Source organism: Notolabrus celidotus, chromosome 14 (genome assembly GCF_009762535.1).
Source record: "Notolabrus celidotus isolate fNotCel1 chromosome 14, fNotCel1.pri, whole genome shotgun sequence".
NCBI classification, from domain to species: Eukaryota; Metazoa; Chordata; class Actinopteri; order Labriformes; family Labridae; genus Notolabrus; species Notolabrus celidotus.
In genome coordinates, this window is record NC_048285.1 from 26,894,033 (window position 1) to 26,918,116 (window position 24,084).

The following is a 24,084-nucleotide window of genomic DNA, read 5'->3' on the forward strand; positions in this document are numbered from 1 at the left end:
CCAGGAGAGGGATTTTTTGGCTTCAGAACCGTACAACGGGAAGAGGTGGAGCAACGCTGTCCATTTTATTTACAGTCTATGGTCAGCCCCTGCTGCGTTCTTCATGTCATGTTTTTATTTCAAAATTCAGACGCTTCATAATGAAGAACACATCCATGAGGCGTCTGTTAAAGCCTATAAGTTTCCAATTCTCTCTTTATTTCATCCATAAATGCAGATAGCATCAGTTCATACCAGGTAGTTACAAGTACGAGGTTACACAAGAAGTGTGTCGTAATGAAAAATGATGCCTAATCTTGCATAATGTGACCTACTCTGCAACACAGTTTTATAGGACCACTCCATTTTCTCAGACTGGACCTTAAATCACTCATTAATAAGAAATGAAGTGTTTTGATAGTGACTGAAAGGGTTGACTGCTCGGCTCTAAAATCACAGATCAGAGATGTTGTGATTAATCTGGTGCAGTATACGGATGAGCACCCTGCTGACCCACTGCTGGACTTCATACTGTACTTACAAGAAATGGATTTACATGGATTAGATACAGATTCTGTAAATCTGAAGCAAAGCCAAATGAATTGAAATGATGAATTAAAAGTGGCTTTCTGTTTGTGGTTTCATGTCAGCTACTGCGCGTCCAGACAGCAATAATTCATGTTTTTTAAAAGGGTATGGTACAATAAATGTAAGTAATGATTAAAGTATCTATCATCTTAACTACTTCTGCTGTTATGGTCTCTCATGTCCATCACTTTCATTAATGCTTTATTGTAAAAATGTGAAGGGAATTAAAAGGAAAGTTGTATTTTTCTCATCCTCTCTCTCTTCTGAACGACCTTTGGGGATCCACAGTAGCTCCCAGCTTTTTGATGTAATCAGCTATCTGCATACTTTATTCTGTGTATGCGAACCTCCCAACCATTAGAGGTTCACTTTAAAGTAAATTTCATTTTGATGCAAATTAGCAGTCCAACCGGTCTTTGCAGCAGCACATCTTCAATTACTGAAAAACCCAGAGCGCTGCGTACAAATAATTGGGTCAGTATAACACAAAGGTAAAAAATTATTGAGTCAAAATAATGTACGGAGGATGACAAAAGCAAAGTACAGCTGAGATGCACTTGTTCTTAAGACAGACCTGTTATGATGTTGAAGTATTATTGGACGCTGTTAGAAGAGACGTGCTCTTTGACTTCATGACAGAATACTGCAAGTCCTGTTTCCATGGTTTCTGTTAATTCAGAGCATTAATGTATCTACTTATTTCCCTCTTAAGACAAATAATTTGAAGGCTATAATAGCTTGCAAAGGACAAAATATGAATGCAGTACAGCCTGCCACCCGCTACTCCAGAGTATAGGTCAGAGTTAGTTTTCATGCAATAAATGTAGAGCTCCCTCATGAAAATGTCACATCATTAGCAGGCATATCAAACAGCAGGGTGCTGTGTGTGCAGCAGGAGCAGGTCAATACATGATGCCAGGTTGTTATAAAGAGGCTCTCTCTGCTCGGAAACATTTCACATGGGAGTCTTATTTAATGTCATCATGGAGGACAATAAACTTTTCACAGCATCTCCTGTAACATACAGAATCTTAACTCAAGCTTGTTGCTAACACCTGGGACTACACAACATCACATTATTAATTATTCAGTTTATTCATTGGATATAATTAACCTCACAACAGTTATTCCTTTGACCCTCTTAATCCTGTTTTTTTTTCTCACATTATTTGTTATTGATAACATCCTCAAGTTAAAATGTCAAATGATTAAAAGCATAAAAACATTGTTCAGTGTTTACAGAGGACAGGAGGTGATGCTGTTTTCCCATAGCTATAAATAAATACAGAAAGGATGATGATAAAAAGTATACATCTTTCAACATGATGTCATTTTTTTTTATTTTGAGGCATCATAGTGACTCTGATGGAAGATTTTTTTTTTCTTGGTCATATATCAATGGTAAATTCAAAACTACCCCGAGCATGAGGATTGAGGCATGACCTTTGATGTGACAACAGTCCAGATATAATCTACTGTACAACTATCCCACGATACTGTTGCTGTAGCTTTAAATGGCTCAACCTCACTTCTACGTTCGTCCAAATCTGGAAAACAGAGATGCCTAAACATCTGAAAACGGGATGTGCATGTTAAGTTGACTAAACAAAGGCTGGTGGTGCTAGCTCTGCTAATGTTAGCCACACTTTGCAAACCAATCTAACACAATTTAACCACAGACTCTGTGACCCTGTGTTTAGTAAATGATGCTCAGTTTTGACTCCTTGTTCTTTTTTTTTTTTTTTTTTTTAATTTTTTTTTTTAGAATAAACACAGATTTAATTAAGGCACAAAGATATCGGACTTCCGCCTGATCCGTGTCTGGTCTGTCTTCGATCCGCTGCGGTCCTGCTCCGTGCTCGTGCTACGTTTTGAGAACTCTTTACGAAGCAGGAACACCGGACAACTGAAATCATATGACCAGGGTTTCCTGCGCAAATGACTGAACAAATGATTCTCCCCCTCCTCTTCTCATCCATGTTGTCTTTCGGGCCTCTAAAAACCTCCAACCTGTTGACTCCAGGCCTGGCTCCACTCATCATGACGGTTTGTTGCTGTAGTGAAGTGAAATACGATCTAGCGACAACATAGATTGTGTACTGAAAATCAACCAGATGTTTTAATTTTGGTGTCTGACTTCCTGTCCAGCTCGATCTGCTCTGTTGAGATTGATGCGTCTTGCAAAAATAGAAGTCTTGCATATCTGATCCGGAGGGATATACGACCTGCCAGATCAGAGATGGAGCCAGAACTCCAGTTGAATTTGGCCTAGAGAGTCGTTTGAAAGTTGTTTTTGTAAATGATGAATAAGGAGAAAGAGTTATATAATGTGTCTTTTAAAACTACATGATGCACACAGTCATCCTTCTTCTGTTGTTAAGTCCAACTTCTTCCAGTTGAGACTTATTGCTAAGGTCAGGGCCTGTTTCCCTCCCAAAGATTTAGAAAGAGTGATACATGCCTTTATAACTCCTTGTTCTTTTATCTTACTAGTTGGTTAGCGAGAATTTATATTTCTGTTTAAACGAATAGGAAATTAGTCACATCGGATCATCCCTACTCTGAGAGTCTTTTATTTAAAATCTCCAGAAGAACTACAAAAACTCAACTTCTGTCTATCTACACTACCAGTCAAAAGTTTGGAAACACCTTCTCATTCAAGGGTTTGTATTTATTTTAATTATTTGAAACACTGTACATTAATACTGAAGGCATCAAAACTATGAAAGAACATATATGGAATTATTTAATGAACAAAAAAGTGTTAAACAAAGCAGAATATGTTTTATATTTTAGATTCTGTAAAGTAGCCCCCTTTTTCCTTCATGACAGCTTTGCACACTCTTGGTATTCTCTCAGTCTGCTTCATGAAGTGGTCTCCTGGAATGGTTTCTAATTAACATGAGCCTTGTCAAGAGTTCATTTGTAGAATGACTTCCCTTCTTAATGTGTTTGAGACCATCAGTTATGTTGTTCAGAGGTAGGGTTAGTAGACAATGGATAGCCCTATTTGAATACTGTTGTAATCCAGATTATGGCAAAACCAGATTATTTCATAGTTTTGATGGTTTCAGTATTAATCTACAATGTTGAAAATAATTAAAAGAAATGAAACCCATTGAATGCAAACTTTTTGACTGGTAGTGTATATCCAACCACACAAAAGGGGATCATTGGCACAGCATGTATAATCATAGTACACTGAACACAACCAAGACCTGATGTAACATAGTGATAAATATGAAGACTAACTATATCATGTGCTGTGTTAGTACAGACCAGAAGCCAATGGGTGTAAATGAAAAACTTTGCATCAAAGGGTTAATTGTTTGATGGATGATTAAAGAGGAAAACAAGTATCTATAGTCCATAGTTATAGTCTATAGTTTTTGACTCAGTTTTAATGAAAACAACCCACACATAATGAAATAGAGTAACACAATAATATCTAGAGTTTCTTTCTCACTCCTGGAACACGATACTAACAAGAATTGTGAAAATGTTGTAATAAGACACAAGACAACTCTTATTTCAGTCTTGGTTTGTAAGAGAGTTTAAACTTCCTGTGCAGAATCCTCAGTGGGGCGTAGGCAGCTGATCAAATGTGGATCGACTTCACACCACTGTCTATGTTCGCTGTGGTCTGGTACTGAGGAAATGACTGTGGGGTTGTAGTTTCAGTGTCACGACTGAATGTGAAAATCCCACTGGAGTCTGTCAATCTGGGAGAAATTTGAGAAGCCTTTGTGGAGCTAAGAATATCTTGAAAACCCATATTTCCTATTAGTGCTCCTGGCAAAAGTGTAAGTAATTCAGGATCAGCCCAGTGCAGAGTGCAGGAGGAATGTCTGAAAATATCCTGATTGTGTTTCAGTCGTTATTTGAAACTAAGAAAAGTGGAGCACAGAACGGTTTAAAGTCAGACACAATTACAAGTATCATCAGTTACACTTGCACTGTGCACATTTTACTTTTATCATGTAGTAAGCCTCAGACACAAACCTTATTGTTTTCCACTGTCTCTGCTCTTTAGATACAGTAAAGATTTCGGAGACAGACCCGATTCCTCTGTGTTTATGCAGGAGTCTTTTATGACTTATTTCCATTGTGATGCTATTGATTGTGTGTGTCACGACTCGCACAGCGTTCAAGTTTTCATTACTTTCTTGGTATTTAAGAAATTGAATGGCAATATAGTGTTATTATTTTCTGGCTACAGTTATATAAAACATGAAGAATGATCAGTAAGTCTGTCAGGTTGCCCTTTAACTTTACTCGTCTCAAACTCCCTCTCCACATATTATACAACCAAAAGTCCAAAAAGTTAGGATGCTGTGTAAAGTGTTAAAGAGTCATTTAAACCCTACAATTAATTCCAAATAGTGCAAAGACAACAAATCAAATGTTGTCAATGATACATTTATAACACCCAGAGAAGTCGGCAGGGTTTCTGTGGTTTCCTCTGCTACATTTTTAAACTGCATTTCAGGATGCACAAATGATCTGTGCTCAAATACAATGGTTCTTATAGTTGGTTTTGAGCCCATGCGGTGATATCCACTACAGAGTTATGACTGTTTTAGATGCAGTGCCCCCTGAAGGCAAAAAGATCACGACCATCAAGTATTGGTTTTCAGCCTTGATATCTCCAGATCTTCTGAATCTTGAAATTACATTTTGTACAATTATGCACTATTTTTAATTACATATAGGGTGTAAATTATTTGCAAACTTTTAAAAAATGTCTTTATCAATATTTTACACAGCCCTCCAGACTTTCTGGAATGGGGTTGTAGTTGTTCAGTCCTTTCACCACTCTGATGCATCTTCAAGCTCTAAAATCTCCTCTGACTGTTTGCCAAAAAGAAAAGAGAGATGAAGAAGAGACTTTATCAAAGCTTAAAAACTGTTCACTTGGTGATGTGGGAACACAGTGCATTCTGGGAATGGTTTTTATGTTGAATGTGTACAAGGATGTGGATCTGCAGTGAGGAGGAAGCATGGGTAGCCACATAAACTATCTTTGCAGTCATGACCTGTTCCATGTCTCAATTAGATAACCTGTATAAATAAAAGGTGTAAATAAATCTATTCCTACATATGGCCCTTTTCTCAGCCCCCAACCCTCAGACAAAAAGAAAAGAAGGAAAAGCAAGTAGTGCATTAACTTCATATGCTACACTATTTACGGTATTAGGGATGCTTGACACAGCTTGGATTAACTTACTTCAATTAGTCTTTTTTTCCCTCTATATTCTTTTCACCGCAGTTTCCCGTAAATGCAGGAAATGTTATAAGCCGAGTGTCACTGCAATGATCCATGAAACTGCAAATCTGTGAAATATCATCCTTAACTGAATGTAAATACTTGATTTCCATCAACAGAGGCAGCTAGATACAAATGCTAGCTTTCATATGAGAACACATTGGGTTGTACTACAGCTGTGGAATTAATAGAAATTCCATCATTATTACAATATGAGCATTTACAACAAACATGAAAGTCTGAATTTGTCACAATGAATAAGACCAAATGTCTTGTGTAATAAAGCAATGCTTTGTGGGTCTCTGGCTCAGACCATAGAAACTTGATTTAAGAATCTGAGGGTCACCGGTTCAAGATCCTGTTAGAGCATGTGTGGGTATTTCCTATGTGTGTATTTCTTGTTCAATAATAGAGTGTATTACTGCCTTTAAGGATTGATAAAGTATGTCTCTTTGTTCTTCTTGTGTCCTTTTTCTATGAAGGCCATGCTTTTACATAATTTTGATGCAGCTTAAGCTAGCTATCAGATACCCTCAGATGCTGATTTAGGGGTGGAAAAAACTGTTTTATAAATTATTTTGGACTCAGGAGAAACATCTAGCAGACCTGATTTTCTATAAAACAGGAAGAACGACTGATAAAATGTCTACATGCTGATTGAAAATGCGTGGCTTATTAAAACATGTTTTCTAGTTTGTTAAGATTACTTTGCTCTTTTGCAGAGAGTTAATTAAGAATGCTGTTATTTCTATAACACTTATATTGTGGTTTATTGTGCAGCCCTAGTTTGTAAATGATTGCCTTTAATGGTTGTTCAGTCAGGGGCTAAAACTAACAATCTATGCCCTTAACTGAGTCTCTGGATATTTAATTATCTGGTCGCTTTGAAAACCCTAAGTCCAAAATTTAATTGTTTTGCATCCTAAGCACAGGAATCTATTGGCCCTGTGGTTCTAGTGTAGGCAGCTGTTCAGGTCTAAAAACACATATTTTTTCATAGAAACTCTAAAGGTTAAAACCCTTGGTAATATTAAATATAGTATTATATGTTCCACGCTGACCTTGAAATCTCCCTGAAAAAGGTACTTTTATGAAGTGACTGGCATTTTCCTCCACTGCAGTTTAACACAGTATACCTGACCATATCGCTTCCTTCCTTTTGAGAACAGGACTAAAAATAAATTGCATTACACTTTTAGAGACATCTGCCATTTGGCCAGTTAAACTGAACTACAGCCTCCACAAAACACAGTGTTCATGAAGCTGTGAAAATGCCAACCGAGTCTTTTTTTCACTGCACAAAAGCCTCCTACAAGTCTGCGTCTATTTGAAAAGTGACTGTCTGCAGCTCTCCACCGAGAGTCCATATGGTCCCTGTATTTATGGGGTGATGAGGCCTGCTCCTGGGGTTCAGAGTGGTCATTATCTGGGGGATGCTACAGCTCCAGTAGTTAAGGTCACCTGCACACACCGGATGTCCGCACACTCCAGCAGGACTGGAGGATACTAAATGTGTAATCATCTCTGAGCCCACAAAAGGCGAGGTCTATCCAGAATGACCATTATAAGAGCTTATTGTAGGGTCCATCCTGGCTTTATATCCAACTATTTCAGCAACACAATCCAAAATGGGACTTCTTTGCTGTGGTATTATAACAGATAGCAGATATAGCAGAGTATGGTGAGGGCAGGACTCTTATGGGGCTCCATACTAAGAGAAAGACTCTGCATTGTTACAGTCCAGCGGTCTGCAGCACTGTTTACTGTTCCTGAAATCAATAGTTTCTGATACACTTATGTCAAATTGATGATCTATTTTTCACTGATCACACTGAAACCAAAACAATCAAAGGGCAACTACTACAAAAATTCAACAAACTTTGCACTTGTGTTGAAACAATCAGTCACAAAGAACCAGTCTCTTGCACTTTCATTGGTTCTCTAAATATCTTGGATTACTTTTTTCTGTTCTTGATAATTGTTAACTAACTGGTTTTTGAAGGTTGGTCAACCAATAAGAGACATTTGAAGAGTTTAAGAAGAACTAAAAGTACTGAATTAATTGAGAATATAATCTGCAGATAAAATCATGACTCCAGTAAATGTTAACTGCAGTAATTCTTTGCATAAGTATCAAATCTTTGCAATAAGAAAGTCCTCAGTGATAGCATCATGCATTAGTGTATTTATCAGCTTGGTGAAATAGCCCCGGCCAAACACAGGTCAATTATGGATATGAAGAAGACACTCATTTTCCTGGCCTTTAATCAGAAACTGAAGTTCTGACTAGAGCACTAGTCCAAAAGATACACTCAGAAAAACAGTCAAAATTCAGCACAGTTTATTCCACACAGCTAAACACAGGATCACAGAGTCACCACCAGCCTCCAGTCCTCCCTGCAGGTTAACTTTCACATGCCTGTGTGTGGTCGGGTTAACCAAACACAGCCTACACACAACTTCATCTTCATTCTTTTGATCAAAATACTGCCAAACCGTGCCACTCTGCAAGACACCATCTGTCATCTGTGCTTGTTAACATCTGGATAGAAGAGCATTGGAGCACTATGGTATTGGCCATTAATCACAGGTAGAGGCAGGTTGCTGCACTACAGCTTGGACATAACACATGAGCAGCATTTTGGGTCTACATTAATTAGAAGATTAATAACTAACTGACAGGTAACTCTGGTGTTGACTTGCAAGGATGAAGAGGTTGAATCTATTAGTCAACTAAATGGGCACACCTGTAGTGTCACTGATGAACAATGTAAACCAAACTTGAACTGTTTAAGTGTGTGTTTTTCAGGAGTCTGATGTTAATAACTTCAGTTATGTTTGTCAGTTTCTTCAGTCAAAACCAATCATTTACCCTGATAACTGACGGGCAGAGACAATTCAAATGAAATCCTTCATTTAGAGCAAAACCTACACTTTGTATGCAAATACATTTCACACCATGGAAACTATGTGATGAATGGTTTGCAGAGTTTTTACCAACACTTTAACTTTTTCTGTTTCCTGTTGGTACCACTAACATCTCCTTTGTTGGCAGCTCTTGTATATCTTGTATTTTACCTCCAGTGACTCTCTGACTGCTGATGGCATTACAATGCATAATATATTGTATTATATAAATATCTTTGCCATATTATATTATGTTATATTACATTATTATTGTTTACTACAACTCATGGTCATATTACATACCCATATGTATTTTTATTTACTGCTTAATCTGTCATTACCAACCATAATCACACCATGTCAGCCTGTCACTACTGAACCATTTTTAATACTGCCTGTAATCACTGCTATTTAATCTATATTCCATTTGTAACATTGTAAATATCTAAATTGTATTCTATCTTTATTTATCTATTTCATTTTTTTACTTATTTTTTTTCATTTTACTTATTGAAACTTCTTCTTGATTGTACTTATGTCTGGGTTGCTGTAACAACTGAATTCCCCCCCTGGGGGATTGATAAAGTAATATCTTATCTTATCTTATCTTATTAAGATATCATGAGAGTGTTTCCTCAGTTCATTCAGCAACTTCTTCTTTTTTTGTATGATCATTTTTATTATTATTATTATTTTTTTTTTTTTTAATCTATTGATTTATCTATTTTTTATTTTTTATTGTTTTTATTACTATTGTTGCATATATTTTGCTCTTAACCTTAGGATTTTGGGGTGGGTTTGGCGTCGGGGCTGGGGTTTGGATTAGGATGGGGGGGTCTTGTACATATCTTTTCCTTAATTTATTCTAATTTAAATTGTTTTTATGTACAGCACTTTGTGTTACAATGTCATTGTATGAAAAGCGCTTTATAAACAAGGTCTGATTGTTGTCTTTTCCAACTTGTTTTCTCATTTCCACTTTGGTTTAAAACTTCGATATAAATTTGACATCCAGCTCTGCTTACGATCACTTCAAGCAATAATTACGCCGAAAGTGGGAAAAATTTACCCCACTTAATCTAGCTACGCCTGAAGTTCTGTGATTTAGATATCCAGACTACAAGGTCAATGACCCTGCTTTTAATTAAAGACCTAATGACACACTGATGAGAATTGCCTGTTGGACAATTAAGCAACAAAACCCCCTAATGAGGATTTTAATTACTGCATGCACTGAAAGCCCAAGATTTGTTTGAACATCAGCAGGTACAGTTAAAATATGTAAAGTTACAGAGAATATGCAATGAAGTGAATGAACTGAGCTGCAGAGCGAGAACACTTTAACTACAATAGCCATAATATATTAAAGTCATCCGCCCCTGTTTTTATTCCAGTGCATGAAGTTAAATCAACATTTATTATGTGGAGCTTGTTAAACTGAGCGTTCTGCCATTATAGGTGGAATCATAACTTTTAATGTAAATACTGAAGAAGTCCGCCCCCTCTCTCTTCCCCACTTCAACCAGTATAGAGCAATAAAAGCTAAACCAGGGAGATGTGTCCTTAATGTGCCTTTTGGTCAAATCCTACTACATTATTTTAGTTTAGGTTTGGGCTCTGTCTTTCTCCAGTCAAACACTTCAAGGTTATTTAACCTGACATTTGTCTTCCACACTCAGGCAACATTTAGGCTGTAAGTGTTTTCTTTATGTCTGCCCACAGTGTTGAACAATTTGTGTCAGTGAAACAAAGAGTTCCTCAAACATTAAGACGGATAGACACGAGGCTTTAAAGGTACACTGTGTGGAAGTGGAGATATTCAAGTGTTGTGTAGCGGTCAGACTCTGGATTGAAACACCCCCTTGCTCACGAAATTTCAAAAGTGACGGTGGCCTTCGAGGACAAGAAGCTCCTGTGATGCACAATAGGTATGATCCTCCATTGATTGAGTTTTAACCATTATAACACCTATGAGAATTCCTTATTTTCTGCACAACAACCACTCTCATCTTCTTCGTCTTCCAGCTGGTGCATTTTCAGCTGCCACCCACTGAATATAAAAACACATACGGCCCTGACTAGATCGTCCATTCTGTGCTACTGTGTGCCACCGTGCAAGATGGCAGCCTCCGTGGAAGGGGACCCGCTCCAGCGTAGGAGGCTCATTTTTTAGTCAACAAAAACAAAAATGAATTTTATATTCAGATGATGATGCTCTCATTTAAACACACTTAGGAATACTATATTCCATTTCTACCAAGTCTGTTCTGCTAAATACTTACTGCACTGTGCTCTTAACTCACAAAGCCACCAATTTACTCAATAAGAAGCTCAACATCTTTTCAGTAGTGACATCTACTATTCTTATACAAGCATCTTTATTAAGTCACTACCTTCATAACGAGGCAAAGAACAATAAGGAACATGTCTGAATCACATGGATTGTTCTGTTTTGTTTTTCTGTTTGTTTGTTCTGAAAAAATATACACAAAAAAAAGCACAAAGAGCACAATGGATGAAAAGGTTGGTTCTGGTTCCCTAGCTCCCAACAAAAGTGCCACCACAGAAACATTCACCTATAGCTGCACAAACTCTGGATAAAACATCCAGTGGCAGAAAAGGTTATTTTAGTGCAACAATCAACACCTTTCAGGGAGTTAGCTGTAAGAAACTTTGTGTATTTAAAGGAGCAGTACCAGAACAGCTCATCCTACGAGGTCATTCCAATTTATGTAAAACATGTTGGGCGTACTGTTGTGACCGAACGCTGTGAAGAATCTCATCTGATAAACCATGCTATGCCCATAAAAGCACATCACACTGTTTCACCATGAAACTAGAATTTGCTCACGCTCAGACGGCCCCCAAACCTAACATACTTAAAAAGTCCAAGCTCGCAGACATCTCCACGTCAATATCCAGACAAGGTCAGAGAGCCACATACTGGTTAAGAGGAATTAAGCTGATTAATTTACATGAAATTTACATCCTGAAATCTACACTTGCATCATAATAGGGTCTTTGTGCGTCCTCTACCGCCACATTGTAGACACCAGAAGTTACATTTCACTCCTCCATGGGGCGTCCAGAGCTTGATAATTCAGAGTCCTGTGGACCATGTAGTGTCCAATAAACAGACCAGAGGAACGCAACAAAACCTCACGACGTGTGAAAGGAGAAGGGCCGTTCAACGGCACTTAAATATTTAATTGAAGTACTGTCACTGAAACGTTCCCTCCCTCAAACAGCCCAGTGTTGTCTTACTGAAGCTTTATATTCTGCATACTTGGCATGATGTGATTGGTTAGTTAATTATCTGTACCTATGTAATCATGCTCTGTTTTTATACCTTTACAAAGGGCACACACTCTGTCACAACTTGCACTCCCAAAAAGTTTTCAGAAGTTCTGTAATCCTTCACTTATATGGAATGTGCAACATATGTATGTACAAGCTGTACGATGACTGCATCTTCATTCCTTGAGTGTTACTTTATTTCCACACCTGCAATTGAGAGACACAGCTCATGCCTGCCAAAGTAAACCAAACTGAAATGATAACGCTTCAGGGATAGAGTAAACTTCTCCAAACATGCTCGGTGTGAACACACCCTCTGAATGTCATGCTCAGGCGGCAGACAGCAGGAGGTGAAACACTTTCCATTAAGATGACTCCCAGTGTAAGCTAGTGTCTTTGAAGAGGACGTAATCTATTTCTAATTCTTCTCTCAGCACTGCAAACTCACTGAAACTGTGATTTATGTTGAATATTCTTACAGATTCTTTAAGCCATCTTTCATGATGTCATTTTTTGAAGAAAATGTGACTTTTGCTGTCAAAATACAAGGAAACACCAAACCAAGTGAATCAGTAATCTAAGAAACAACAGGGTGCTGTGCTCTCCTACGTGTGTTAGCGAATCCTTTATCTTGAAACAGCATTAAGACCTTTAATGTTCCCAATCACTGCAGGTAAGAGAAATGCCGGATGTATCCTACATTACACCATGACACTTCTCTCTGCTTGCTGTTTGTATGCCTTCCTCCTTCACACCTTCTCTTCCTTTCCCCTTCTTGCTCTCAGCTTAGCAGCTTTAAGGCTTTTTTTTCCCTCAGCAAAGCATGCTCTCTGGCTCTGAGCGCTGGCATCTCTTGCATCGGTATGCAGCTCCCGTTCAGACTGCTGATCCCTCTTTATGAGGACATGAGTTTCAATGCTTTTATCCCCCACCTTCACTTGCAAATATGCCTGCATTCAGTATCTACACTCCAGCTTTAGAGACCTGTGGGAAGCCTTTAAAGAGGAAGTCAATAAAAGGTATAAACATGCATGAGCTTAACTTTGTGCTTTTTGTGTCTTCATTCCAGAGTTGGCTCTTTCAAGATGGCAAGAGCAAAATAAATGCATGGTTTTTACACTGATGTAGATTTTTTAAATATCTTTTAGCATCATTGAAGAGTTCATTATTCACCAGTTACAATATGTTCCATTGAATTAAAGACCCAGAGAGCAGTGATATTGATTAACTGCATAAATCAATTCAACATATTTCCAAAGAGATTAATTCTTATAATTTTTACATGTATTTGCATTTGTATATAGTTCGGCATGCTAGCAGTGGGAATATAGTATTCATTGAATGCCTAATCTGCACAATGTGTATGTACTTTAATTATAGTGAACATTATGCAGTCCACTGTATGGAGCAGTCCACATTATAACATTTGACATGATGTGTAGGCTGCACAGGCTTCAGTCCATCCATACTGTGTTAGCTGTGGCATATTTAAATCAGGGGAGAATTATGTTTCAGTTGCTATAATGTCATTCTTTGTTCTGGTTTATAATTACAGATGAAAATAAAATCTCACAGATGCATAAGAAGTTTTGTTAATCATCTTCAGGGACAGGTATATGAATGTTACATTGACAATGCATTCTCAGTTGCATGTTGGTCTGCCTTCAGTCACTGTCTGCAGTGGGAATTACTCTGCTTATAACTGGAAGCAAGTTTGCTCAATAAAACTGTCAAACTTAATTGCTGTTAGAAAATAAACAGGTCAGACTTTCCTTTTTTTTTCAGGATGCTCTTGGGTACCACACATTTGCTTTACTTATTTTGCAGCGATGACAGCACTGAGGAGAGGAGGAAACACTCTGAGCACATGGGGAGAATGTCATGAAATACTCTGAAACACAGCCAGAGTTGAAGACTTGTTTAATTAGCCTCCTCTGTGTTACATTTCACAGTCTGGCTCTTTAAGAGGAGTGTTTTTACAAAGTACCTCAAATTCAGACGTCAGAGTGGGCTGGTAGTATTTAAATAGCCTTACATTGGGAAGTCTTTCTGTGGTAGATGGCCTCTATGGAGGTCGGGTGACCTGTATATGCACCTGCATGCATCCTGCAAAATGTACGCTGGGATAGTCCACAGAGCTTCATAAAAAAAACTGTTCTTTATTTTTAATTCAACAAAAGGAAACAAGCCTTTCTCATGAGTCAACAATCTCAGTCGGTTTTCTTTTCCTGTGTGTGTTTTTTTCAGGGTCTTTAATTTTGTATTGTGCAGAATGCACATCCAATCATAAAGCTATAAAACACAACACATTACCCAGGAATAAATAGCTATATTTGCCACGATTTGGCTGCTTACAACGCTATGAAAATGCATGACTTATTGCAGTAAGCTATCAAATTTCCAAAGATAGTGCAACAGAGGCTCCTTTATCTGCCGCTCAGACGTCCAGTCGGACTGAAGGGGCTTTATGAGCACAGACACCCAGTGATGCTAAATCCTTCTGAGGGTGTGAGACTGATGAATTTTTCTGACTTGACACATAAAAATAGAACCAATAAAACCACGGGCAAGTGAAAATAAACGTTACCATTATTTAACATTGAAACACAACGTTTAGCACATCAGTATGCACTGAACACTTCACATTAAATGAGTTATCCAAAGCTCCATCACCCGCTTCTGTTCCTTAATATTGAAGCTTCAAACAAACAAAGACACACGCGGGGAAGGAGCAGCTATGAATAAAATGTATATAACACTAAACAAAGGCAGCGCAGCTTATTGTCCAGCTCTGTTTGGGCTTTGGCAAAAGCCCCGGACATAACTCAAACAAGCACAGTCACTTCTGGTCAGGCTGCCAGCTGTTTGGTTGCAGTGCGACACCTCAGATAGTCAATCCTCTTTTTGGAAGCCACCCAAACACAGACACAGAAAAGGGCATCTATTATGGCAACCACATAATGATGCTCCCAATATTTCATGCTTATCTCTCTCTACTTGCATCAACACTGTATTGTTCACACAGGTTTTTTTCCTGAACAGAATGAGGACTACTTTTGTGAAGATGCCTTCCACTTCTGTGATAGTAATCAGAAAAGCTCCAAAACAAACAACACAAAACAAATGTGACAGAACTTAAAGGTGACAAAACATCCCTGCTAGGGAAAAAAAGGAGTGGAAAAACAGATTACGCCCTGACTGGGTCACTAAACAGTGTATGGCTGACATTTTTGAACAAAAATATTAACTTTGTTCATCGAGACTGCAGCAGGAGGAGAAAGGGGAGATCATCACACGGGCTAAATGAGATTCAGAGGCTCATCCATAGTCGGGCACAAAGCCCACTTCAGCAGAGATGAGGGCCAAGAGAGATTGGTAAAGGTCAACACTGCAAACAGGCAGAAAATGAAGTATAGGCTTCATTTCGGGCACAATGCTAAAATGTAGGGGATGCATAAAGCTCTCAGAGAACAGACGCCCACTACCTTCACAACAGCACCGCACAATCTCATTCATCTAAACATCAGTGGAAACGCTCTACATTTCAATTTGTGACGACTCTATTCAAAACAGCTTTGAGTCACTTCTTTTGTTCGCAGCACATATCATAGCAGGATCAATTCTACTGCACCTTTATGGACCATTGTTTCACGTCAAAGACCTCAACCCTCTTTTTGATGGACTATATATTACATTTTCATTCGTGCAGGTGCTGCTGTATTTTATATTCAGACTAAAGCTTTTGGTAAACAGAGAGAGCGTGTTCTTCAGGACGTCCAGTTGTTTTAAATGAAACACCAAAATATGCCAATAAGACTAAATGATCCAATCCAATCCATTTTATTTATATAGCACATTTTAAAAACAACAAGGTTCCCAAAGTGCTGCACAACAAATACAAACAGTAGAAATAAATAATAGTACAATTTAAAATACAGTACATTAAAAGACAAACAGAGACCAACATAAACTCTCATGCGGTTTTAAAAGCCAGGGAGTAAACGTAGGTTTTAAGACATGATTTAAAAGTATCCAGGGTGGGGGGCATTTTGACTTGGGATGGTAGCTCATTCCACAATTTAGGAGCTACCACTGAAAATGCTCGGTCTCCTCTTGTCTTTTGTCAGCTTTTTGGCACGACGAGACGCATCTGGTCAGCAGACCTCAGTACTCTGGAGGAGGCGTAGATGTGCATGAGGTCAGAGATATACTGAGGTGCCAGACCATGTTATGACTTCAAAACAAAACATAAAAATCTTAACATTAATTCTAAAATGATCTTCATTTCCTCTGTGGCTCAGTCCAGTTTGCTGTCTTTACAGTGAGTTGTGTTGAAAGCGTAATGAGTCATGGCTGCAATTATTTCCTTAAAAGTATTTTTTCATTTAATTTTATCATTTTATATTTGTATTTATATTAAAATGTTAAATGACTGCTGCTTATTAAAAAGACTTCATAAAAACATGACAAAAAAATAATTGAAATTGTTCCTTTTTGATTAACTTTACTTCATTACAATTTTTTCCTTTTCCTTTTTTTCTTAAATATTTTTTTTGATTATTACTGGAGATGCAGCCCAAGTCCTAACAGTGCAGTCTCAGTGTTTTGACATGCACACACATAATTTACAGACTCAGAATAAGCTGCATTATAAATTTCAAACTGTTAGCCAATAATCATCCTCATAAGAGTAATGGAGACATGTGGTCTAGTTTTAAATCTCATTGATCTACTCGTTCTCACTCAGGTGTTGAACTTGAGAACACCAGCAGCTCTCTTCAGGTTGTAAAAAGAGTTTCTGTTGCTTCTTGATGACAAATAACATCCAACGTATTATTGCTCTCTGGGTTTCATGTTTGAGAGAGAGCAGAAATATTGACTCAGCAGTCTCAGATCATATAGAAATACATGATTTCCCCTTTGAGGTGTGTGATCACAGGTGCCTCTTCAGGTACTTTGAGATGGATGCAAGCACTGCTTTAAAAACTCCTCAATGTGACCATTTGTGGCATTCATCTTATCCTGAGTATCTTGAGACACATCCTTGAGCTTCTTTCCACGCAGAAAAAGCTCTTTTGCTCACATACGGGTGTAAATGATCTGAAATAGTCTAATTGCCCTCACAGCCTCTTTGCTTCATTGCTAAGCTCATACGCACTCAGAGGGGGCACAGCGTGTAAGAGAGCTATGACAAAGAGCATGGCGGAGGGAGACTGACAGCACCCAGCGTCTTTAGGGCAGAGAGTGGCTAATCTTTAAGCCCCTTCCCCACTTGTCTGAGCACATTTGCCTCTGGCTTGAGGCTTATCCCTACAGATGTATATCTGTCAGCAGACAGCAAGCAGGCCAGCAGAGGCTCTTTAGGAGCACATTTGTCCCGTTAGTGGATTATTCATTTGCAGAGGTACACAGCAGAGCACCAGAGCCAGCACTTGGCAGCTGGGAGACGTTCTGCAGGGATAAGCTAACCCTCATCAGTGGGGAACTGGTATCCTTGAATGTAAACCACCTTCCTCTGCCATACCTCGCCTTCAGCTCCGCCAGCTTATTCCTGCTGCCTGATTATTCCAACCCACAGGAGAAGCGCCCATGCATACATCTCAGCGGCTCCCTGTGTCTCACAATATGTGACATTTTGGGGGTTCACTTTCGCTCAGGACCAATATGTATTCACTTCAAGAGATTTTCAATACACCCCAATCCGAGCTGAAACAGAACTCCATTTTCACATAAAAGAGCTGAGAAGTGAGGCACCAACTGCAAACCTATAGTACACTCCAAATAGCAAATCGACTGTGCAGGTAGGACAGTTATTCACATCGTAGTTCAATGTCTGAGTGTTGTGAAAGCTGCCTTTGAAATGGCTGCTCTTCACTGAACTCTATAACAGGCTGTGTAGCTTCTGCCCCGGACAACTGTAGCCCACACAGCCAAGCTCTGAAGCATGATTTTAACCCGATCTCCTAAAAACTGACGACTTACATTTTATTTCATACATCGCTACGTATTGTTGGGGAAGTGAGAGCTGACTAAATTCTGCATAATATGCAGAATCTGAAACATATGCATAAAGATGATGTGTTCAAAATAACATACATTCAGTTTATTTTGCTGATCTGTGGAAATTCCATCCTAGTGAATGGAAATGAAATCATTTAAATAATGCAAAGCATTTAGAACATGTAATGCATGCAAAATTATGCATGCATGTGCTTTGCATGACATGATTTAGAGTTGAAAGAGCTCTGATTGTAATTCCTACTGAAGTCTGAGTTTCTAATATTTTCTTTCTGCAAATTCAAATAAAATCAGTTTTAATGTATGAATGCCATCATCAAATATCAACAACCACAATCTGCCAACTTGCAGGTCCAGGCATGTGTATAGAATTCATGGAAGCTTTTGAAGCTCCACCCACACTGTGTGGTAGTTTAACACACAAAGTTCAACATTATATTTAGTATATTCGTCTCTGATGATAAGGTTAAGAAACTCCTCAACAATTACTAAATAACTTTGTGCAACAACACAGCTCATGTGTTAGTTTGAGTTGGTATGAACAGGGGGTAGAGCTCTTAACCTTTAAAAATGTACTGCTGTTCTCTTGGGTTAATATCAAATAGAACAGGAATGACAAATGTTTTACAAGATGCTTTGCATTTCTGATGAAGGCCTCGATTCCCTCCCTAATCATGGAATAAATTTGTCATCACATTAAGACAGGATTCTTCATCCTGCACCTCCTTGTCCCTTTTTGTCTTAGGTTTGATGTCTTTGGTTTTTGATTCCACATTAAATGCTGCAAGAAAAAAAAAAAAAAAGAGACAGCCACTTTCATTTATTCTCCGCTTTGCCCTCATTACTGCCCCCACACGTTATGGTCAAACACACACCAACGCTCAAATGTCACCTGCAGGTTGTACTTGCCAAAACGTCTGACGAGATAAGAAATGATGAAAGGCTCCGTGTTCAAACAAAAGAAAAGTTCCCTCGGCGGTATGGGAGCTTTTTGGGCTCTGTGAGAGAGGGAAGGTGATGAAACACTTGAGTAGAGGGAATGTCAGAGAAGCTGCGGCCAGCAGAGAAACGCACAGATCATAAAACTTACATCAGCTCACAGGTCTGCAAAGACACTAAGTATAGCTGCACCACATGGCTAATTAGCATTACTAGCCTGGCTGCCGTCTAACCTGTTAACTGGCTCTGACAAGTCTGTCAGCGTCGGCATTAGCTGCCTTTGGTAAAAATATGCTGTGATGATGCAGTGATACAACAGCGGCTCAGAGTGACAGAACGTCCCTCTGGTGCACAAACGGGCACGACAGGACCTCACACTCAGAGCAGATGCATGAGGCTGGACACACAATGGAGACAACAGATACGCAGGCACTGTACATAAGAATTAATCCACTCTGTCACTACAGCATATTAAACATTAATGCAGTGTACCCCTCCATAGGCTGCAGGTATAGATAAGAGTCAGGCAATGCATTTAAGCCAAATACTAATAGTGTGCTTGTTCTAAGACGGATGAGCCTGCATGAAATGACTTCTGGCATTATGGAGCGTGAACAGAGCTGCTGATGCTGAAGTCTTGTCTACAGTATCACTGCAGTGTGTGATGCAGCACACTGCAATTTAACTGTCGATTAGGCTGTGATCGCACACAAGATGCATGCACCTTATTACCCTCAGCGAGGAGGTTATGTTTTCACACCCATTTGTAGGTTTGTTTGTCAGCTAGTGAGCACGATAGCTCAAAGTGTTTACACATTTAATTTAATCTAGAGAGAGGTTAAGCCACGGCTCAGTGCAGATCTACAGCAGCACTTTATAAAGGGCTGTTAACACTGCAAGAGAATTCTTTGAATATTTGCCACAAACAACTGCTCTTCCTTGACGGAGAAAGATCTGGCACATGTGTGCAATAATTGCCCACGTGTGTTTTTGGCAGCGGATCCTGATCCCCATGCAGATTAAACATTTCTGACCTTTTTTAATAACCAATTTGCAGGACCGTGCAGCCTTCTTGGAGGTGTGAGCTGTCTGAGTGCTTTCAGTACAGCCTTTGAGGCACTGCCCTGGGCATGTGTCTAAACTTAAGCCTCATAGCATCAATATTTTAAGTGGCCCTTGAAGTGAGCGCTATCTTAGCACAGCGCTTGGACAAGATGATAAAACTCTCTGTGCCTTGTTCTCTAACGCTGGATGTCATGAACCTAAATCTGCTGCAAAACAAGCTGGCCTTCTGTTGCCTGTATTTACTCTTGACACTGTTATAACTGTTGAATTAGCTTATGATGCTAATAAGTTTATAGCAACAAAATCATATGCCATGCCTTAGAGCTGTGAAGATCCTGCTGCACATGTTAAAGTATTTATAGATGGACTCTCTACAGCGCAATTTTTTGATCCAAGTATTCTCATACAGCCAAATATTGAGCAAGCAATAAAACGCATCAATTTATAATGTCCACTAAAAGGCAGAAAGAGGATGAAGGGATGAGCCAAGCACAGCCATAAAACTGTTGTCTGTTTAAAGAGAAAATCATCTTAAGTCTGCAGAAATGTTTCACTCCGAGCTGAACTTTTGACACCCTGATTTTGAAGATACTACATCTGACACTACGTCTACCTTTTCAATATTTCATGTATTACTCTGTCCAGCGGAACCGAGACGGAAACCAGCGCTAAAGAAGCATGCCAGCGGTTCTCCATATAGCCCATTAAGTACAAATTACAGGCAGTGTATAACTTCCATTGCTTTCCAAAGCACACTATTGGCGTCCATTCATTCCATCACAGCCATCTGTTTGAAACCGTCTTCCATAAGAGAACATGAGAAGGAGGAAGAAGGTAATCAGGAGCACTTACTATTAAGTCTATGTATTTGTTCTTCTTGTTTGTTGTCTGCTCTGAAAGGAGGACCAGCCCTTTATCATCCTCAATCATGAAGTATTTGAGCGGTGTCATGTCACCCTGCAGCTTTACAGACACACGAGATACCACTTAGAGGGTTTTCAAGTGCAGCATTACTGAGGCACGAGGAATGAGAAGCAAGAATGAAACATACAAACATTCCCCTTTTAGGTGTGCCACCTTTTGATGCAAGATTTACCAAACTCACATTCTCATGATGAAAGCATGGCTGCCTGTTTGTTTTGTTGTGTTTGGCTTACAAAACAGCAAGGCCTATAGGTTTACATATTTTACATTTCCTAGATAACTGTGTATCCTTGAATGCACCATCGAAAGGTTTTCAAATGAAGTTCAATAAACCTGCAAGTTGATGGCTGCCTGCATCGTTAAATATCACCTCTCATGATATGGGGTGTTTTTCTTTTAACACTTATGCAACCTCTGCACGGTTTAGAGTTAATGGTCTATGAAACATGCAGAATCATGCATGCTTATTTAACCCTGAGTATGATCCTCTCCACAGGGGGGGGGGGGCTCTTGAAGGGACATGGCTCGAGCTGGATGTGGCTGAATGTGTCATCAGGTCACAGCTGGATATACAGCACTTCATGGCATCTCGAGTTGGACGGCTCATTGAGATGAAACGGATGTGAGGGGTGGAAGGGAGAGACAGCAGGGCTGCCAAAAGCTCCATACATCAAGGCGGGGGAAAAAAATCCTCCAGTAAATTTTTACATAGAAATGCTCGAGTCTCAGACTCAGAAGATTTAACGTAATTAAGCTGCCTAGCGTTTTATTTCAACTGAGCTCCAGCTGTGCATTTTTTCGATATGTTTGAGTCTGACACTATGACTAACAATAATTGAAACATGGCGTGTGTGCGGTGACGTCTCTGGCACAATCTAACACTAAAATAGGACTCACTGAGCTGATCTTAGTGTGGTGATGGAGTGTGGAAATTTGATGTTCAAGCCTCAAAACTAGCTTCAGGCTTTTTTATTATTATCATTTTGGACTTGAAGGCCTAGTGCTGGGTCTCTTGAGGCGGTGGGGATCCTGGACAGAAATACTTTGGATTCACTCTGAATCCCATAAATCAGCAGCTTCATAAATCATCTCCACTCACAGTGTACTGGATCAGCTTTCCCAGATGTCATGTGGGACAAAGTGTTGGTAAATTGGTGTCAGCAGGGATTTTTGCTTTGATTTGGGAGTTCCTGACATGAACCCCCTTTGACAGCTCCCCACTCCCTCCTCCTCCCCCTCCCTCTCCTCCTCCTCCTCCTTCTCTTCCTCCTCCCTGCTGTAGGTGTTATGTATCTGCGCACTGGTCGCCTACAGGGCGGTGGCTGCGCATGCATGTCCAAGAGCGGGACGGTCTGTGGGGAGTTGAGGGGAGTTGTCAGGAGGAGACGCTGATCTCTGGTTGAAGAGAGGCGTCACAAACCTGCCTCTGATCCCAGCAGCTCAACTTTAAATGAGCGGATACATGCCTCAGCAATGCATACCGATACTCCAGGAGGATGCGCACACACACACACATTCACATACGCACACACATATTGTGCCTACACTTACAGTGCGCAAACTGGCCGTGTGGAGACAAAAGCTCAACTCAGACACAAGCACTGCTACATCAAGGAGTTACATGTGCAAAATTCACTGACAAAGTCCTCAGTTCTCACAAATGCACTCAATGACATGGTCTCAAAACAAACAGGACGCACGCACAGATGCTGTAACCTGGCGTGCATCCCTCTGTGTCAGCTCCAGGAGACAGATCCGGATGCTTATAGCCTAACAGGAGGTGACTGCAGGCGACTCGTCTGCAGCCTGATCCACCTGATCTCAGTATCGGTCACTTCACACCAAAAGGAAGGGCAACATCCAAGTTGTCTCCGGTGCACAAACTTGTGCAGTCGCAGTCCGCCTTCTTCTCATTGCGCTGCACATTTCAACTTCCAGCATTCCAGCACATCGTCTGTGACAGGAAGACAGCAGCAGCTCCGGACTGTTACTGCTGCATGAACACAGCATTTTTTTTTTTTACAGGGGAAAGCAACTCTCTCTGTACTGAACAGTTCAACTCATCACATATGATCTTTACACTAAACGCAGACACCACCACCTCCTCCCTGCACACCACGCCCGTCTATACAGATATCATCCAGCTCACCTTTAAAGACGCTCGCGCAGAGGCTGTACAGGATGAAGATCAGGTTCTGCTTGAAAATCATATTCTTCTCTTTTTTTTTCCTGCACGGGGTTTCACGTCGACACTCCACGCGCCTCAGTCTCTGTGTGTTCCTCTCTCCTCTCGTTGGATGGACTTATCCAGGTAAACGGCGCAGCTTCGGACTGAGCGGAGTTACATTGATGAACTCTGCCGTTTCCAGAGCAGTCCCTGTATGTGTGTGTGTGTGTGTGTGTGTGTGTGCTCGCAGATCCGGGGGCCAGTGATCACCGTACAGTGAAGCAGGACGGCAGAGATGCTCGTCGGCAAAAGTGCAGCTCCTGTCTCCCTTTATTGCCTTTCTCTTTGACTCGCTGCAGAGAGCAGGAGTCCCGCCCACGCTTTTTTGACTAATGAAGACGCTTCACCAATGGAGAACACCTCGAAATAGTTCTGATCTCCGGGAAACTGTCAAAACAATTACACCGGGAGGGTGTCGGAGAGGTTATTCTCTTACATCAGTGATCCTCAGATCAGTTTCACACGCATCATTTAGACAATGTCTGAGAACAAAGCCTCTCTGCAGGATGTGCTGATAGTTTAGGGCCCTGCATTAAAAAATATCATAAATTATAATACGGTCATGAGGAGGCATGTAGCAAAAGGCTCTTGAAGGAAGTAATGCTTCATTAGTGCATGTTTTTGTCAGTGTGAGTACTAACAATGAGAGTGCAAAACCTCCATCCACATGTTTTATGTTAAAGTATGCACAGGGCTGCTAGTTAAATGAACACTTTTAGAGTCCAAGCAGTCGCCTTAGAGTCAGAACAGCTTCATGAGCACATCAACAAGCCTGCAGACAAACAAAAATACCTGTCACACCAAAAGAAGAGTGTGCAGTGGTTTGGAAAATTTGACAGAGTTAAAGAAACATGCAATAAGAAGAGCGACAGGC

At 39.9% G+C, this 24,084-nt stretch overlaps 1 protein-coding gene across 1 annotated transcript in view; it reads right to left on the minus strand.

Annotated features, from left to right (window-relative positions):
- Positions 1-23,494, minus strand: part of cadm2b (cell adhesion molecule 2b) — a 166,528-nt gene extending 143,034 nt beyond the window's left edge. Inside the window, exon 1 of the mRNA XM_034700412.1 lies at positions 23,133-23,494. Coding sequence (XP_034556303.1) covers positions 23,133-23,193 — 61 coding nt within the window. The 5' untranslated portion in view covers positions 23,194-23,494. The remainder of the gene's footprint in view (positions 1-23,132) is intronic.
- Between the last annotated feature and the right edge of the window lie 590 nt (positions 23,495-24,084).